Source organism: Mesoplodon bidens (assembly GCF_964165515.1).
Source record: "Mesoplodon bidens genome assembly, chromosome: 3".
NCBI lineage: Eukaryota > Metazoa > Chordata > Mammalia > Artiodactyla > Ziphiidae > Mesoplodon > Mesoplodon bidens.
Genome location: NC_138178.1, coordinates 103786476 through 103805317, shown reverse-complemented (window position 1 = coordinate 103805317; position 18842 = coordinate 103786476). Strand labels below are relative to the sequence as shown.

At 42.9% G+C, this 18842-nt stretch overlaps 1 protein-coding gene across 1 annotated transcript in view; it reads left to right on the top strand.

Annotated features, from left to right (window-relative positions):
* The first annotated feature begins 9536 nt into the window (after window positions 1-9536).
* DAD1 (defender against cell death 1) overlaps window positions 9537-18842 on the top strand; it is a 20373-nt gene continuing 11067 nt past the window's right edge. The window contains exon 1 of the mRNA XM_081228963.1: window positions 9537-9829. Coding sequence (XP_081085089.1) covers window positions 9619-9829 — 211 coding nt within the window. The 5' untranslated portion in view covers window positions 9537-9618. The remainder of the gene's footprint in view (window positions 9830-18842) is intronic.

The following is an 18842-nucleotide window of genomic DNA, read 5'->3' as shown; positions in this document are numbered from 1 at the left end:
AAGTTGAACTGCAGATAAACAGCAAATACTTTTTTGGAGTAAGCATGTCCCATGCAATATTTAGGACATAAATGGGCATCCTGTACTTTATCTGGCCACCCTAAACCTAAGCCACACATGCCAAGAGGAGCATTCCTCTGCTCTGGGGTTGTCTTTGGCCCCAGCCTGGTTCCCAGGGACAAGGTGGCTTAACCCCAGGTCTCCGTCAGTTTGGGATCCCTGCCTCCCCTTCCCCAGGGGGAGCAGTTGAAGGACTAGCCTACATAGGTGGGTCCACTTTAGGTAGCTGGGATGGGGGCTGGAGAGAGAGAGGTCCTGATTGGCTTGCTCAGCAAAGGAGTCAGATCTTAAGGCTGACTCCAGAACTTACCTGAACTGGTAAACAAGGCCTGATGTCCCTGGAGTGGTCATCCTCTTGATTAGGTTAAAACCAGACTAGAGATAGTGGATGCTGGGTGGGAGAATGCTGGTGGTAGGGGTTTGTCAAGGTGGTTTGTTTGTTTTTTTAGCCTTCCTGCAGGACTCAGGAGATTCTGAGATTTCTTCTTTCTTGTAACACAGTGTTAAACGGATCTGCTTAGCATTACAAGGGATTGAAGTTTAAGAGAATAGACATTTCTAGACTTTAGGGGTCTAGGAATTTGTAAGATGTGGGGCAAAGTAGTACAAATAGCAGAGGACCTCTCTCATTCATTCTTACAACAAAGCAGAGTGGTCCTAAACTTCAGGGTGCATTACAATCATCTGGCTGGCTTGTTAAAAATTCAGGTTTCAAAATCCCTACCCGCTGAGATTCTAATTCATTTGGTTTGGTTTGATGCTAAAAGCTGCAATTTTAGGAAGCACTTCAGATGCTGAAATTCAATGAATTCTGGGTGCAGGTCAGTTTTGGTTTTACCACTTCTCTACTGCATGCTTGTGGTTAAATTATTTAGCATCTCTTTAATTTTCTTCTTCTGTTTTGTGTCTTGTAAGAATAAACCAAGATAATTCAAATAAACATTTAATACATTTGTTTATGCTAAAAAGTTACCATTATTATTATTATATACATACCTATTCAAAGCCAAGCATTATGTTAGACACTAAGAACACCATTATCAAAAGTAAAGAAACACAGGGAATTCCCTGGCAGTCCAGTGGTTAGGACTCTGAGCTTTCACTGCAGAGGGCCCGGATTCAATCCCTGGTTGGGAAACTAAGATCCCACACGCCTCGCAGCGTGGTCAAAAAAAAAAAAAAAAGTAAAGAAACAGGCTGCTCTAGTGGTAAACATAGGCTTTCTATCTTTTGCCACCCTAGGCTATTTGTCCCTTTGCAGAGTTGGCAAATTTGTTTTGGGAGCTCAGCTCAAACCTCCCCTCTTCTGAGGCCTTTGCTGGGACAACAGGATCTAAAAGAGATGCCCAGTCACTCTATCACATTACTCTATTTTATGAAATTATCGTGCATATTTGTGGACTCATTTATTATCATTTTCCCTCCACTAGAGCCCAAGTTTCCTGGAGGACCTTGTCTGTTTTGTTCTCAGCTTTGCTGCCAGCTCCTAGGACAGAATGTGGCACAGAGTACACAGTCAGTCCTTACTGGAGAAAGAAATAGATGAAAAGTCTAGTGAGGAGGTATATGAATAAACAAGTACCTAAAAAACAATGTGCTAAGTGTTATGGAATGGGAATGTTGCCTGTCATTCCAGTAAACAAAGAATGTTGTCCATCATCAAGCCATCAGCCAGTGTGGTCTCCCCCTGCACACTCCCACCCCATGGTGCGTCCTGAGGGGAAGTCAGGATGGAGAGAAACAGGAAACATTCTGTGCTCTGGATACTGGCCCTAGATAGTTAAGATGCATAACTAAGGAATAATTTCAGTGAGCCCCAGATGTTTGCATCTTCCCCATACATAGTAAAGCGCTAAAATTAAGTTGAGATGTCTGTTTTTTGTGATAAGCAGTAAAATTTCCATGTTTGACTACGTTTTTTTTTTTTTTTTTAAGCAAAAACTGTATATCCTGGCTCCTCTTCGGAGCAGTTCCTCAGAGCTATCTGAGAGGCTGTCTCCCAGGCTACAGTCCTCAGTAAGGTCCCCAAATAAAATTTAACTCTCAACTTTTAGTTCGTGCATTTTTCTCTGATCATCAGTGTCAAGGGCTTTTGGAAGCTATACCATATAGGAAATTCCAGGTTACATCACTCCGAGACAGGGCAACAAAATCTCCCACTTTTCTGAAAACCTGTAAGATGTAGAACTCTTGGGGGCAAGGATGACCTGGCTGGAACTGGTATTAGATCTCTCTAGACCTCATCTCTTGTGGCAGTGCACAGAAGGATTTGTATTTTGTTTCTGTGTGCCAACCCAGCTCTACAGTAGAGGTTGGAGAGAAGTAGGAAACTTGAACATATGGAAAATGCCTTTTACAACCAAAATTAATAGATCCTTTAAGGCGTCCCTGTTACTGAACTGAACTTGTGTCTGCTCACCACACAGCAAAGCTAATTTACTGACACTGGGTTGTGGTGAAGGAAAGTATAGTAGTTATTGCAGGGCCCGGCCAGGAGTACAGGTGGCTTGTGCTCAAGACCTGAAATCCCTGATGGCTTTCAGGAAAGGGTTATTATTTTTTCTTTTTAAAAAAAATTTATTTATTTATTAAAAAAATTTTAATCAAAGTTTTTTTATTGAAGTATAGGTGATTTACAGTGCTGTGTTCATTTCTGCTGTACAGTAAAGTGATTCAGTTATACATACATATATATATATTCTTAAATGCAACATTTGAAGTTAGGGTTGCAAGGGGAATGACTTTCTTCTGATTGGTTGGTGGTGAGGTAACAGGGTGGTGTTTCAGGAATTTTAATCATCAACCTTCTGGTTCCAACCAGTCTGGGGTCTATGTGCTTGTGCTCAGCGTAGAGCCACCATCCTCCACCTGGGTGGGGATGTTAGTTTCTGCAGAACAACTCAAAGATGTATGTCAGATCATTATGCATATCCTTTGAGGAGGAACTTGGGCTGGTTTATCATTGAACAATTGTTTCTTGACTGCTTTGCCTTTGTTTCTGTGTTCCTTCACCTCCCTAATTAGTAACTGCTTGAGTCTGCTCTTTGGCACTCAGGGAAGGTCTAGGAGACCAAAGCCTTTTTTCTACAAATAAGAAACAGGAGACACAGAGGGGCTTTTATACCAGGGAGGGTCCTGCAGGGTTCTGCTTGGTTTCATCCCCAGAGCTGGTATATCTCAGGATTAGGCTATATCTGTTAGAATTATAGAGTGGAGAAGACTCTCAGGCCTGCTCTAGGCAGACCTCTGAGGAGAAACGTAAGGTTCTTATTTCTCCTTAGCTTCAAGGTAAGATACACTATGTGCAAGTGTATCTTGTACCTCCAACATATGTGATTTTGTAACAGGGAAGAGCCAAATCTGACTACATGTTGGATCTGTTTCTTTTACTTTAACCTTTGATTACTGTTGCTTTTGTTCACTAAAAGGATACTGTCTGGGCTTCCCTGGTGGCGCAGTGGTTGAGAGTCCGCCTGCCGATGCAGGGGACACGGGTTCATGCCCCGGTCCGGGAAGATCCCACATGCTGCGGAGCGGCTGGGTCCGTGAGCCATGGCCGCTGAGCCTGCGCGTCCGGAGCCTGTGCTCCGCAACAGGAGAGGCCACAGCAGTGAGAGGCCCGCATACCACACACACACACACAAAAAGAAATAACCAGACTTCCCTGGTGGTCCAGTGGGTAAGAATCTGCCTTCCAATACAGGGGGTGCAGGTTCGATCCCTGTGCTGCAATGAGAAGCCCGCGCACCGCAACGAAGAGTAGCCCTGCTCGCCGCAACTAGAGAAAGCCTGCGTGCAGCAATGAAGACCCAGTGCAGCCACAAATAAATACAGAAAAGAAAAGAGAAGAAAAGAAACAGCCCAAAGAAGAGATGCATAGGTTGAGATACTGGGGAAGAGGCAAAGAGCTTCCATTCCCTCTCGGGATGTGTGACCCTCCCAGCATCTGGATGTGATCAGCAACTTATAAGTTCTTGGAAGCCTTTTGGTTAGCGTTTTTTTAAATGGAGTTGGTTAGCGTTTTTTTAATGGAGGCTTCATTACATAGGCATGATTGATTATATAATTGACCATTGGTGATTGAATTCAATCTCCAGCCCCTCTCCCCTTCCTCGACCTTGAGGAGGAACTGAAAGTTCCAACCTTGGAATCATGTGGCAATCATTCCCCTGGCATCTAGCCCCCATCCTTAGGGACTTCCCAAAAGTCACTTCATTAACATGAACTCCAGTGTGGTTGAAAGGGGTTTGTTACGAATAACAAAAGACATTCCTTCTACCTTTATTGCTCTGGAGCTATTTCTGAAACTGGGGACAAAAACAATATTATAACAAAAGATGTTTCTATTGCTCTTACCACTTAGGAAATAATGAGGGTTTAAGGAGTTCTGTGCCAGGAACCAGAGGTGAAGAACAAATGTATATTTCTGGTTATATCACACTGTCATACAAGGAAAGGGGGTTTTGGCCACACTAGGGCCAAAGTTTAAAAGATGGAGCTGTTACATGCAATAGCAGAGAGAAGCAAAAGGAGGGATCTGATGGAGAAAGTGAAAATACAAGGGAAAAGAATTGGAAAACAGACTCTCATGCAGAGATTTTCTTTAGAAGAGTCCTCTTCTTTGGAGGAGTTGTCTTTCTTTTGATAAAGAATGTCATTTCTTACTGTAGAGAGATACATTGTAAAATCATGGCCTTTGTTTATAAGGGGACCATTCTTGCCCTTCTACTTTCCCATTGTTTTATGATGTTGAGTGTTGAAGGGTAGCAGAATATGCCACCCCAAAATATGCCACCTTAGCATAAGGATTATTTTGACCTGAGGGCAACTGGGAAGAAGCAGATACAAGGACAGCTCTCTGCCCTCCTCCTATTTGGCTAAAAGCAGGACAGAAAGATGTCTCCCCTCGTCTCTCTACCAGGAAGGACAGAACTCTAGATCCTTACCAGCCCAGAGAGGTCATGAGAGGAATCTACATAACAAACGTCACTAATTAGCCCTTATTTTTCATTAATGCTTCATATATTTACTTTCTCACAATTTGCTGCCCTAGAAACTCAAAGTTCTTTTTCTCTGTCTTGTTACTTCTCTAAAAATTTATTGCTCTTTTTGTTAAGATGCTATTGTTAAAAACAGGTTCAAAATGGAGTCACTTATGCTAACTTGATTACAATTTCAGCTCTCCCAGAAATGGAATCTTAAACCAGTCAGTCAGGGATTGCCTGACCAGTACTAGTTAGGTAATCTGCCTAACAGACCCCTGCCATCCGTTAAAGGAAAGTGACCTTGACATAACCAATCTGCTTTTTTGTCTAGTATAATCTAATTGTTCCCTCTCCCTTCTGCCTATAAAAGTCTCTTATTTTAGATAGCTCCTCAGAGTGCCTTTCTATGTGCTGGTTGGATGCTGCCCAACTCATGAATTGTTGAATAAAGCCAATAAAATCTTTAAATTTTACTGAGTTGAATCTTGCTTGTTAACATTATATAAGCCCAAGTTCTAACCACCCTTTTGAGTTACTTGTAACTGAGTGCTCCCCTGTGTATGTGCGATGCATATGTTAGGAAAATTGTTTGTTTTTCTCTTGTTAATCTGTTTTTTGTCAGTCTAAATTATAGGGCCAATGAACCTGAGTCGAGGGAAACAGTTTTTCTTCTCAGTGTTTTAGTAACAAAACATCTAAGGTCTACTCTGACTGCAGCTTCAACTTATAGATTTGATTTGCCCTCTGAGAGCCATCTGGGTTGAAGTTCCTCCAGTACCCAATATTTTGCATGCCCAAAATATTGGGGATCTGTGCTTTGCCAACTTCTAATTATTCAGAAAAATAGGGAAGCAGACATAGTTAATTACCAGGGTTATTGATAGTTGATAAGAGCAAATATATCCTGAACATTTACTCTGTGTCAAGTGCTATGTTAAATGCTTAATGTTAACATTATCTCATTTAATCCCCACAACCTGTCAACTAAAGAAGGTCCCTCTCGCCATCCAACTCTAAAAGGATTGAGTCATTAGCCAGTGTGGTTGCTGACCTTCAACACACCCTGAAAGGAGTTCAGGGCAGAGGTCAGGAATGAGGCACTCTGTGCTTTGGGAAAACTGGCAGAACAGGCCTTCAGATAGATATTTTCAGGAGAAAATTTTATGAACCCAATTGAGACAGGAGGGACGGGGACAGGACACAACCTTTAAAAGAATGACACACAGGGGAGTTTCCTGGTGGTCCAGTGGTTAAGACTTGACGCTTTCAGTGAAGGGGCCCGGGTTCAATCCCTGGTCAGGGAACTAAGATCCCACAAGCCATGTGGCCTGGTCCCCCCAGCCCCCCCAAAAAAAGAATGACACAGCCGTAGAGGATAGGATAAATACTGGTTAGAATCAACTAGGCCCAAGATGGGAGGAGATTCGAATTCCAGTAGACCTTCAGCCTCATTATAAGCTCACTGTAATACATGTACGTGCTAAATGACACACCCACCAGCACCATGAGAGTTCTGAGGCTGGCAAAAAAGGCCAATAAGTGGGCAGTGGCCCAGCTCCTGGAAATCTCTGCCCCTTCCCCCAGATAGTTGGAATAATCCTCCCACTTGTTAGATTATGAAATTACCCAGCCCATAAAAACTAACGACCTCATACTCTGGGGCCTCTCTCCTGAGATGACCCACATTTTGTCTGTGGAGTGTGTAACTCCCTGAATAAATCTACTTTCACTCTATTTCAGCTAGCTCTTGAATTCTTTCCTGCAGGAAGCCAAGGACCCTCACTTGGTGGCCCATCCCAGGGACTCTCCCAAGACCTGGGATGTGACCATCTTCTCATGCCCCATTTTCCTGCAACACAATTTCTTGCATTTTCCCATACTTAGAAAAGCACTAAAATCATTAACTAAGATATTTGTGCCTCATGACTAGCAGTAGCCCTCTACCAAGATGTGTGCTTGATTGCACTTATCCCCAAATCACATACATTGCACTTATCCCAAATCACCTCCCCCCGACCTCTTCAGAGGAGTTCCTCAGAGCTACGTGGACACTGTCTACTGAGCTATAGTTCTCAGTAAGTCCCCAAGTAAAAAACTGAAACTCACAGCTCTCACGTTGCACATTTCTACTTAAGTTGACAACCCAATAAGCCAGGTATTCTTTTTTTTTTTTTTGCCGTACGCGGGCCTCTCACTGTTGTGGCCTCTCCCGTTGTGGAGCACAGGCTCCGGACGCGCAGGCTCAGTGGCCGTCGCTCACAGGCCTAGCTGCTCTGCGGCATGTGGGATCTTCCCAGACCGGGGCACAAACCTGTGTCCCCTGCGTTGGCAGGCGGACTCTCAGCCACTGCGCCACCAGGGAAGCCCTAAGCCGGGTACTCTTATTTCCATTTTAAAGAAAAGGAAAATGAGGCTGTCAGACTAACTAACTTGTCCTGGATTAGATAACTAGCAAACAGCAGAAACACAGGATTGTCTGACTCTTGAGCATGTCCACTACTCAGGACATGACTTTTTACCTATGTTAAAGTGCTGATTTAAAATATTGAAACCAACATTATGTTAGCAATTTCCCACTGAGAGATCAGTCAAAAAATGTTTCAATGATTATAGAATCATAAACTGAACACAGAAGACCTCTTCTTGCTGTTTTAAGTAGTCCAGAAAGCTTTAGGTCATTATATTCGTGTTTGACTTTGCAGATCTCAGAAAAGGATGCATTCAGTAAGTGAATTTTTCATCTCTTCTGCTTTCCCCCTTTGGGAGTTCCTGTGGAGATGTTATGATAATAGTTGACATGGATGAAAGGCAGACGAAACATAAGCAAGAGACTACTGGAAGGAGCCTGGCTGATTTCCCTGAGGAATCCATTCCTAAATGATTAAAAAGCATCAGCCTAGCCTTTAAAGTTTGAAGTTGAATACTGGTGAGGAAGCTACCCTCCTACTTACTGATGAGACAGGGAGAAAGGTTCAACTTGTCAGACAAACTGATGCTTCTTGCCTTATTATATTGAAATAGGAACTGGTCTGGTTATCCACATTTTTTTTTTCCCTCGGCAATATAAAAGAGCTTAGACTGAACTTAAGTTCTCATAACAGTGCAAATCTCCGTGGGTGTGAATATGAATATATCTTTTTAAATAGATTGTAAATCTTTATGAGGACATGGATTATTTCCCTTCTTTCTAGAACTAAGCAAGGTTTTGCTCATGACTGATAATCAGTACATTTGTTGATGCTGATTTGGTTCCAGTTTAAACACAAATAAGAAGCGAAAATGAAGGAAGGTTGTCGTTTACTTGCTGTTTTAGGAATTTTGCCTCAGTACCTAGGATAGTTCAAAATCATTAATAAGCTGAAAAAGTACCTGGTTTATGTACCCCCTGCAGCTGAGAGTGAGATGAACTAGGTCTGGAAGGTCAGATTCATGTTAAATTAAAAGGGCAGCAAAAGCCAGAAACTAAGGTGGATCTTATTTTTCGAAAAAGTTAAAACGCTAAGTATAAATAGTTAATCCCACTTGTTGAAATACAAAACCTCAAACCTTTAGTTTCCTCTGCAAAATAAATTGGAGAGGGCAGGGCTTGAACCAGGCACCAGGCAATGCTCTTGCAGGTCTTTTAGCGCTGACATCCTGGTATAGTACGACGGGTTCAAGACGTCAGCTTGGGAGTAGGAGGCTGCTAAACTTGATCATATACTCTATGCACTTTAATGGACTTTCTCCCCGCCCCTGCCCATCACCAGCTCTTTTACGACTATATCAGATTCCCCTGAGGATACCTACACTCTAGCATAACGAACTACAATTTAGCAAAACGTGGGCCCGAGGAGGCACCCAATAAATATCTGTTGAATGAATGAACACCTGCGGGCTTAGGTTCCACCGCGCTTATTCGTAAGCGTCCCCAAGAACCAGATCGCAAATCGAGTTCAGGCCTGGGTAGAGGTCGAGCTCCCCAACCCCGCTCCGCACTTCCTTCCTCCAATAACCCAAGTCTAAACTGATGCCTGCTCAGTGACCGGCCGCCGTGGTTCTCACTGCGAGGCAACTTGACTTGCTCTAATGATCTGGACCAGGCATCTGCAGTTAGCGCCCTCAAAAGAATTAGGACCGAGCGGGTACTGAACCGGGAAAAGCCAGACATTGCCTTAAAGCAGATCCAAATAGTTCATCTTTGAGGACGCTGGTGGACCAAAGAGAACGCTGTCCGCTGAAAAACCTCGTCCCCTCTCCCTCTCACACTATCTTGTTGCTGGAGCAACTGTGGGCGTCACCAACATGACGGCGGAAATAGCACAAAAAGATACACGTCTCCAGCTCACGGAGAGATCCGTTGCGCAGGCGCATTAGCTTTCTCTGGCTGTAGTTCTCATTCTGTAGATATATTCTGCGTCTGCGCATTACTTGTTTCGTGCCTTGGCCGGCCTATACGCCTGCGCAAAGTAGCAAATTGGGGAGGGCGGAGCTGGGCTACTAGCGGTGCGCATGCGCCGACACTACATCCGGTGTGGTCGTCGGGTCCACTAGGAGTTTGGGGTACGCCGGCCGGAATATCGAGCGTGTAGTCATGTCGGCGTCGGTGTTGTCGGTCATCTCGCGGTTCTTAGAAGAGTACTTGAGCTCCACTCCTCAGCGTCTGAAGTTGTTGGACGCGTACCTCCTGTATATACTGCTGACCGGGGCGCTGCAATTCGGTTATTGTCTCCTCGTGGGGACCTTCCCCTTCAACTCTTTCCTCTCGGGCTTCATCTCCTGTGTGGGGAGTTTTATCCTAGCGGGTAATGATTCTATAAGTGATATCAGTTATAATGTGTTACTTTGATGCGTGCTTTTATTCCCACAGTACTCGTCTCTGTATGAGACCACCGCCTCGTGAAGTTGAGAAAGGAACCTGCATTGCCCACTTTTTGTGAATGGGGAAATTGAGGCACATTCAGGTTGTCGTGCCTAATACCAAAGAGCCGCCGAGGAGCTGGGATTAAATCTGGAAACACCTTCATTTTGCTGTTCAACCTGGTGATCCACTTCACTTCATATTGGTCCATGGAAAACTCCCAACTTTCACTTAGCTTTAACACAGCTTTGAAGTTGGTAAACTTGTAAAATGGAGAACCCAACTCTGAAGCTGTCATTTCACTATCCTGAACTCAGTTTTCACTCACACAGGTCTATTTTAGCTTTATTATTCTGATTCCCAGCAAATTTGATACCTTGTAGACTGCCATATTTAACGAGAGCTGACTGCCCCCATATATTTTTGCCAAAATCTGACCTTTCTTGCTCAACAGGGATTCACTGAATACTGAGTCCAGGCTTGGCCCAAGGAGTGTTGGCCAGTACAGTTTATAGGTGGCTACCACATGAACTTTTCCAGTCATGGTATCACCTGCTGCATGACTTGGAAAACATGCTAAAATTCATGTTGTTTTTTTTTTTCCCACGTGTGATCATCAACAGTCACATTGTAAATAGTATTTTGTATCTCATACAAGGTATGGTAAAAGCTTTGGGGATACACCTGGTATATGTTTCTTGTCCTCAACGAGTTTACAGTGTAATTGGGGCATAGACAAAATACAGCGTTAGAATTGTCTGGAGACTTCATTTACAGTGGAGTCTTAATTACAGCTTAGAGTTAGAAACCTATAGAATGCTTATTACACATTCAAATTGCTAGTTCAGACTCATGCCAGAGATACTCTGCCTTCTACTCTGTTTCTCAAGTTAAGATAAGTCTAAGGACTTAAGGACTAGTTCAGTAAGCCTGGCCTGGAGTTGCAGAGTTAGCGTGTACATCTTTGAATTTTGGCTTAGATGACCAAGACCTGGTTCTCTGTAGCAGCATCCTGGTCTACAGGAGTTTATATGTTACCATCATCAGATATACTACCCTCTTTGCTCTAGACTCCTCCTTCCTCCCCTAAAATACTGTTCATGACTAAGAATTTTATTAGCCAGACAGGAGAAGGAATCTTTTAATTTTATTTATTTTTTATTTCTTTGGCCACCACGTGGCATGTGGGATCTTAGTTCCTCGACCAGGGATTGAACCCGCGCCCCCTGCATTGGAAGCACGGCATCTTAACCACTGGACCGCCAGGGAAGTCCCAGGAGAAGGGATCTTGAGAATGTCTGATTTTGTTTTCCAGGTCTGGAAAGAGTAGGAATAGGGTGGGGCCTAAAAGGTGATTAAAAAAAAAAGCCTTCTCTGTGCTGAAGTCACCCTGGCTTCATAAGCTTCTAGGGTTAAGAATGAGTTCTCAGGGCTACGTGGAAGAGTGGTTTGCAGAAGAGTGGATGTGGACTGGAGTTGCAGATTCTTGGTGTGATAAAAGTCAGAAGGTTTTTTGAGCAGATAATTTTTCCAGTGCCAAGTCTTTTTTTTTTTTGAGGCTGTTGTGGCTAAAGTTGAATTGGCAGACCCCCTACTCTCCTCCTCAATGAGAAGTTGATGGCCTGTCATTGAAGAGAATGCCTAGTGAAAGGGAACTTTAATAGTGAGGTCCTTTTGGGGGATTCTGATGTCCGTAGGTGTTGGATAATTGGTAATTGGGCCAGGGAAATGAAAGTTGCTTCAGGAAAAGAAGGGATTCAAGACAATTTAGAGTTGCTGTGGAAGGGTATCGTTTGCATTTCTTTTGACAGACTTGACCTTACTAAATCCACTGCTGCCATTTGTTAGCTCCGATCCTCAACTGGATACTTTTTAAAAAAAATTTTTGGCTGCGTTGGGTCTTTGTTGTGGTGCGTGGGCTTCTCATTGGGATGGCTTCTCTTGTTGCGGAGCATGGGCTCTAGGTATGTGGGCGTTAGTAGTTGTGGCACATGGGCTCGATAGTTGTGGCACGTGGGCCTAGTTGCTCCACAGCATGTGGGATCTTCCCGGACCAGGGCTTGAACCTGTGTCTCCTGCATTGGCAGGTGGATTCTTAACCATTGCGCCACCAGGGAAGCCCTGGATACTGGTTTTAATGGGAAATTTTAAATTTGGAGTTTATCCTTTGTTCTGGTTGTTGGGAAGGGAAGGCTTGTACTTATTTCTAGTGCTGAGGTTTCTAACTTCCCTGAGTTGTGTTTCCTATTGGAAGAGAATGGAGGAGGCCAGTTTGGCTGAGAAAGGGAATTGTAGGCGATTACATTGAAGGATTAGGTAGTGCTGGATGCTAGAGCTTTGAGTGTCAGGCCAAGGAGTTTTATCCTGTAGGTAATAGGAATGCATCTAAGGATTAAAAAAGTTTTTTTTAAAAAATTAATTAATTTATTTATGGCTGTGTTGGGTCTTCGTTTCTGTGCGAGGGCTTTCTCTAGTTGCGGCAGGTGGGGGCCACTCCTCATCGGCAGGTGGGGGCCACTCCTCATCGCAGTGCGCGGGCCTCTCACTATTGTGGCCTCTCTTGTTGCGGAGCACAGGCTCCAGACACGCAGGCTCAGTAATTGTGGCTCACGGGCCTAGTTGCTCCGCGGCATGTGGGATCCTCCCTAACCAGGGCTCGAACCCGTGTCCCCTGGATTGGCAGGCAGATTCTCAACCACTGCGCCACCAGGGAAGCCCCGGATTAAAAAAGTTTTAAAAAAGGTTTTAGATTTAAGTAAAGGAGCGACTTAAAATTGGTGTTAATGTGTAGGATGAATTGGAGGGAAAAGTTCTTTAGCTTGGTTCCCTTAATTTCTTTTTTGGCAGTCTGTTCTCTTCCATTCCTTCTGCATGTGTTATGTAGCATATGTTCTTTGGAAATTGGTTAGTACATTTTAAACTGATATAGGATACTACTGCATTTTTTAAAAAGCCTGGTGTTATTTGCGTCTGATGAAAATGGTCTGTTTTCTTCTCTTCCCTCATGACCAGGAAACTTAACCATAGTTTCAAGGAGACAGAGGTAGAAAATTGCCATTGAGAAGTCTTTTTTTTTTTGGATCAACAGTTTACAGTAGAATAGGCTTTGAAAGGACTTCAGAGGTAAAATATTTTTCTCTTTCAGGCAGATTTCAAACATCCTCAGCAGCTGACTGTTTATCTTGTGGTTAGATCTCTCTAGAGGAGGACATCTGTCCCTTTTTCCGAGTAGCGTGTCACTGTTGGCAGCCCTTCTAGTTTCCTTTTTTACCTAACTGAAATCCCTCTTTTTGCTCATTTAAAGTGCTATTTTGGAGGGATGAGTGGAAAACAATGACTGTCCTTAAAATAAATCTTTGATCTTGAAATCAGTTTTTAAGTCATTTCACAACTTTGGTCTATTCTGTTTTCTAATCTATATGAAATATTTACGGATTAAAAAACGTAGTTTTGTTCCCCCTAGTTTACAGATCCAAAAACAGTTTGAATCTGAAAGGCAAGGAGGCCTAATTCAGAGTGTTTTCTATCGCACGGGAGATCTTGGGCTGTGTGGACTGGGGTCCAACATTTCTTTGGAAATTATCTATTAGATTTCTGGGCCCATAACTTATCCAGAAGATTGGAAGTTTGCCAGCCTTATGCCTGACAGTCCTGTTTCTAAACCTCTTTCATATCCATTGCTACCTCTGCATCCTCTGTCACTCAAGCTCTCAATATCTCTTATCTGGACTACTGTAATCTTCCTTATTGATCTCCCACACTCTCATCTCTCTCCCTCCAGTCCATCTTCCACTATGTTTGCAGGCTTGATTTGACTTGCAAATCTGATTGTGCTACTCCCCACATAAAATTTGTCTGTACCCAAAGAGAAATTTAAAAAAATTTTAATGTCTAGAGGGTCTTTGATCATCCGTCCCGGCCACATCTCCAGCTTCATCTCGTCTCCGCCTCCTCTGTACTTTATATTCCAGCACTGTTGAGTTACTTGTTATTCCCTGAACATGCCGAGATGTCTTAAGCTATTTTACCTTTGTTTGACTGCCCAGAAAATTCCTTCACTTCTCAGCCATCTCAGCTCAAGTGCTGCTTCCGTTTGAACCCTTCCCTGGCTCTTCAGATTTAGGTCTTTCTCCTGTATTCCTATTTCACTACACTGTGGTGGTGTAGTGCTCTTTTCATCTCTGCATCCTCAGTGCTTAACACTGTATGTTAAATTGTGAGCATGCCTATAATAAGTTAAGGAATATTGAGTTATTATGTGCCAGGTTCCCTGCCAGGGTACTGAGGATTTAACTGTGGAACACGCAGACATGATCTCTACTCCCACAGAGTTTATAATCTAGTGGGAGATGCTGACAAGTAAACCTGGATATAGTGCTGTGATGGAGAAGTACTGGTGAGAATAGGAACACAAGTAGGCACTCAACCCTGCCCAGTGGTCCTATAATACTTCCCTGATATGTTTGCTTTTCCAAAATATGCTTCATATTTTCTCTCTTCACTTTCATCTATATTTTCTCTTTTCCTCTATTCTCAGTTGATGATCTTGCTTTATTTTTTTCTTTGCTAAAAAAGAAATCCTTTCATCTTCCTACCAAGGAATCATAGCAACCCACCTACACATGGACCCCCTACTCTTTGACTTATTTCCTGTAATGGTGGATGATATATCCCTTTCCTATCAGAGGTCAGTTTCTTCACTTGTGCGGAGGATCCAGTCTTCTCTTGCTCACTCAGGGACTCAGTTTCTGTAATCATCCCTCCGTTCTGCATCATTAATTTCTCTCTACTGGATCATTCCCATCATACATACATGCTCTAATATTGTCCAATTAAAAAAATTAATTTGACTTCAGATACCCCTTCAGCTACTATTCCATGTCTTTCTGCTCCATCATCACAGAATTCCTTGAAAGAATAGTTGTCTAGTTGCTGTTTCTGCTTTCTCACTGTCCATTCATTCCTTAACCTACTCTTGGTGGTGGTCTGTCCCCACCACTACAGTGAAACTGCTCTTGTCATCTTGCCAGATCTAATGGCCATGTACCTCACCTTGCCTGAATGCTCAGCAACATTTAGCACTTAACATAGTTGGCTGCTTCCTTCTGAGTGAGTGAAGTACTTTCTTCTCAAAGCTTTTGCAACACTACACTCCTGCTTGTTCCTTCTCACCTCATTGGTTTTTCCTTCCTACTGTTTGTGCTAGGTGCTTTTTGGTCTGAGGGCATGGTTCTAGACCTCTTCTCTGTATTTCTTTCCCATAGGTTAATTTAAATAATGTCTATATAACTACAACTACCACATTTATATTTTCAGTTTTGACCCATTCCCTGAATTCCAAATTAGTAAGTCCAGTTGCCTACTTGACATCTTCACTTGATGGCTAACATACAACTCCAGATTGAACCTTCCGGCCTAGCCATCTGCCTTTTTGCTGGTCAGTACATGGTGTCACCTTTGGTTACGTTGTTGAAGCCACAAATTTAGAAGGTTTTTTTTTTTTTTTTGGCTGCTCGGCCCGTGGGATCCTAGTGCCCCGATCGGGGATTGAATTGAACCCGGACCCTCGGCAGTGAAAGCTCGGAGTCCTAACCACTGGACTGTCAGTGAATCCGTAGAAGGTTTTCTTGATTCCTTGATTTCTCTTATCTCCCACATCCATTACATCAGCCAGCCCTGTCTTCTCCAAAATACAGCCTGTATCCCTTGACTTCTGTCCCTTTTGACTACCATTACCTGAGCTCTTTGGCCCCTGCATGACTCTTCGGCTTTTTGAACTTTGCAAACCATTCTCCGCATTTCAGTTCTACCATCCTTAAAAATTTTAGATCAGATTATTTTACTCATCTGCTAAAACTTTGAAATATTGCTCCATTGTACTTAGAACTAATCCAGACTCTTTACTGAAGCTTACAAAGCCCCGCTGATTTGGCCCTTGTCTCCCTCTTGCCCTTGATCCCTACATTCTGGTCAGTCTGACCAAGATTGTTCTTGCTATCTGGAATGCTCTGCCCCTAGATCTTTGCATGGTTGGCTCCTGTCTTTCAAATTTTGGTCTTAAATAGCACCTTCTTAGAGAAGCCTTCTGTGACCACCAAATAAGAAATAGCTTCCCAGTCACTCTTTTATTACCTTGCTTTGCTTCATAGCGCGTATCACTACCTCATATTTCCTTGTTTAGTTGTTTTCTCATTTTTTATGTTTCTCTCCATGAGAGTGTAAGTTCCGTGGGAGCCAGACTCTTGTCTGTCTTGTTCTGTGCCATAGTCCTAGCACCTGGGACAGTGCATGGCACATAGTAGATGCTCAGTAAATATTTTGCTGACTAAGTGAATATTTAAGGAGATAAATTAGAACTGCTAAAATGGAGCAAGCTGCCTTAGGAGGTAGTACATTTCCATCTTTGGAAGTGCTCAGGAAGGACTGAAGGATCTTTTGTGGAGGAGCTTTTCGACCAGGTGTTCTTTGCCTTTTTTGAGAATTACAAACCATCCAGAGCCTGTGTTACTGATAGAGGCGGCATATCCCTGCATCTGAGGGATTTGCTGCCTCTGTCAGTAATACAGTCTCTGGATGGTTTGTAATTCTGCACCTGGGGATAACTTACCAGACTCTGGATATGGTGAGTATACTTTGGAACTATTCCCAGCTGATTCATGCAGCCTCCCCTGGCATGCCCATATCCGCCACCTCTTAGGTATTTTGTGCATTAGATGGGGTGTTGGTCTTTAGGACCTTCAGGGTCCTTTGCGTCTCTGTGCGATTCTGATTCTTACGTTGTCATTGAAGCAACTTGGGTTACTGTGATTATGATAATGATAACACACCAATTCATTTCTTTGTCTACCTTCATGGGGAGCTTCTCTCTCCGTTTGTCCCCTCATACTTCTCGAAGCACTACTCTACTCCCATCTTCCACCCCAATAGCCGCTGTTAATCGTGTTTGGTATCTCTTTCTCCAGATTTTTTCCTAGATTCCAACTAAAATAAATGAGAAAATAGTTATTTGTGTGTGTGTGTGTGTGTGTGTGTGTGTGTATGCAGTTTAAGAGAAATCTGAAAGGGAATAATATTTTTGGCTTTTTTTCACTTAATATATCTTAGACATCTTTACTGTCAACATATAGCGAATTAATCTCATTCTTTTGAATAATTGCATGGGATTTTATTGCATGTCTGTAGTGTAATTTATTTAAGTAATCCCTTTGATGTCATTTGGACTGTTTTCACTTTTTTTTTTCCAACTTTACGAACATGCTGTTAGAATGCCTTTGTTCTCTAAGATAAATTCTTTACTCAGAAGACATTTAAAATATAATAGATGTTGCCAGTTGCTCTCCCAAATGGGTGAACCAAGCTATACTCACCACAGTGGGATTTTAGCTGGTCGCCCTTGCTTCAGTCAGTGTCCTTCATATTTTGAAGGGTTCAGGTGCCTGAAAAGGTCCGGGTTTTTTTCCACAGTGTTTGCATGTTTAAGCATAATGAAGACTCCGTTGCCATGACGATGGACTCTGGAGAAGTAGTCTGGTAGTTTTTTTTTTTTTAATTTGTTTATTTATTTATTTATTTATTTTTGGCTGCGTTGGGTCTTTGTCGTTGTGTGCGGGCTTTCTCTAGTTGTGGAGAGCGGGGTCTACTCTTCATTGTGGTGTGCGGGCTTCTCATTGCGGTGGCTTCTCTTTTTGCAGAGCACGGTCTCTAGGTGCACGGGCTTCAGTAGTTGTAGCACGCAGGCTCAGTAGTTGTGACTTGTGGGCTCTAGAGCACAGGCTCAGTAGTTGTAGTGCACGAGCTTAGTTGCTCCGCGGCATGTGGGATCTTCCCGGACCGGGGCTTGAACCCATGTCCCCTGCATTGGCAGGTGGATTCTTAACCACTGTGCCACCCACCAGGGAAGCCCAGTCTGGTAGTTCTCTGACCTTTGGGTTAGATCTCAGTCTGTTGCCTTTTCTTGGTTAGTGATGGAATGGATGCCAGCCTGAAGCAAATTTGGGTTAAGTAGTGTAATCATTTGTCACAGGTATAAAGATATTTTGGAAAAGTGTATTCCTAGAGCTTTCTTTTCATGTCAGATGGTGACTGTGGCTATGGTATCAGGTTGGAATCTTCAAGGGTACAGAGGGTGGTAGTAGAGAGTTCTCTGTCAAAGTCATGTAACTTAGATCTCTTGCCTTTTTTGAGACAAGCATCTGCTAGAACTTTGAGATCAAAGATTATCTACAGTTGAGAGGTCCTCATGGATAAGAATCTCTGCTGTCTAACATACACATTCTGTTGGAAATAATTCACAATTTTATAACTTTTGGTCATTCAGCCTAGCCCCCTTGTTACTGCCTCAACTACATCTTGATCTAGGTATAATTATAAACTTAATTCAGGAGATAAGAGAGTTCTAAAGATTTTTTGGTTTTATATCAATATTTTTTTTTCTAAGTAAGCCTTTGGTTTTTAACCTAACTCTGAGAAGTTGTATTGTTCCCTTAAACAATTAACAGCATAAAATTTGTGTACAACTTGATGAACTTTTAAATTCACCCTTTTAGCCACCACCAGATTAGGATATAGAACATTATCAGTGCCCTAGAGGCCTTTCCTCCTGCCTTCCAAGTCATCTCCTGTGAACAATAAAAACCACTGTCCTGATTTGTATTACTGTAGATTGGTTTTGGCCAATTTTAAGCTTTATATAAGTAGAATCATAAAGCATGTATTTTTTGGCGTCTGGGTTATGTTGCTCGTTGTGATATTTGCCGAATTCATCCATGTTGTGAAGTTCTTTTTCATTGCTCTATGGTATTCTATTGTATGCATATGCCATAATTTACCCATTTTACTGTTTTTTTTTTTTTTTTTTTGGCTTGTGGGATCTCAGTTCCCCAACCAGGGATTGAACCCGGGCCCGTGTCAGTGAAAGTACCGAGTCCTAACAACTGGACCACCAGGGAGTTCTCCCC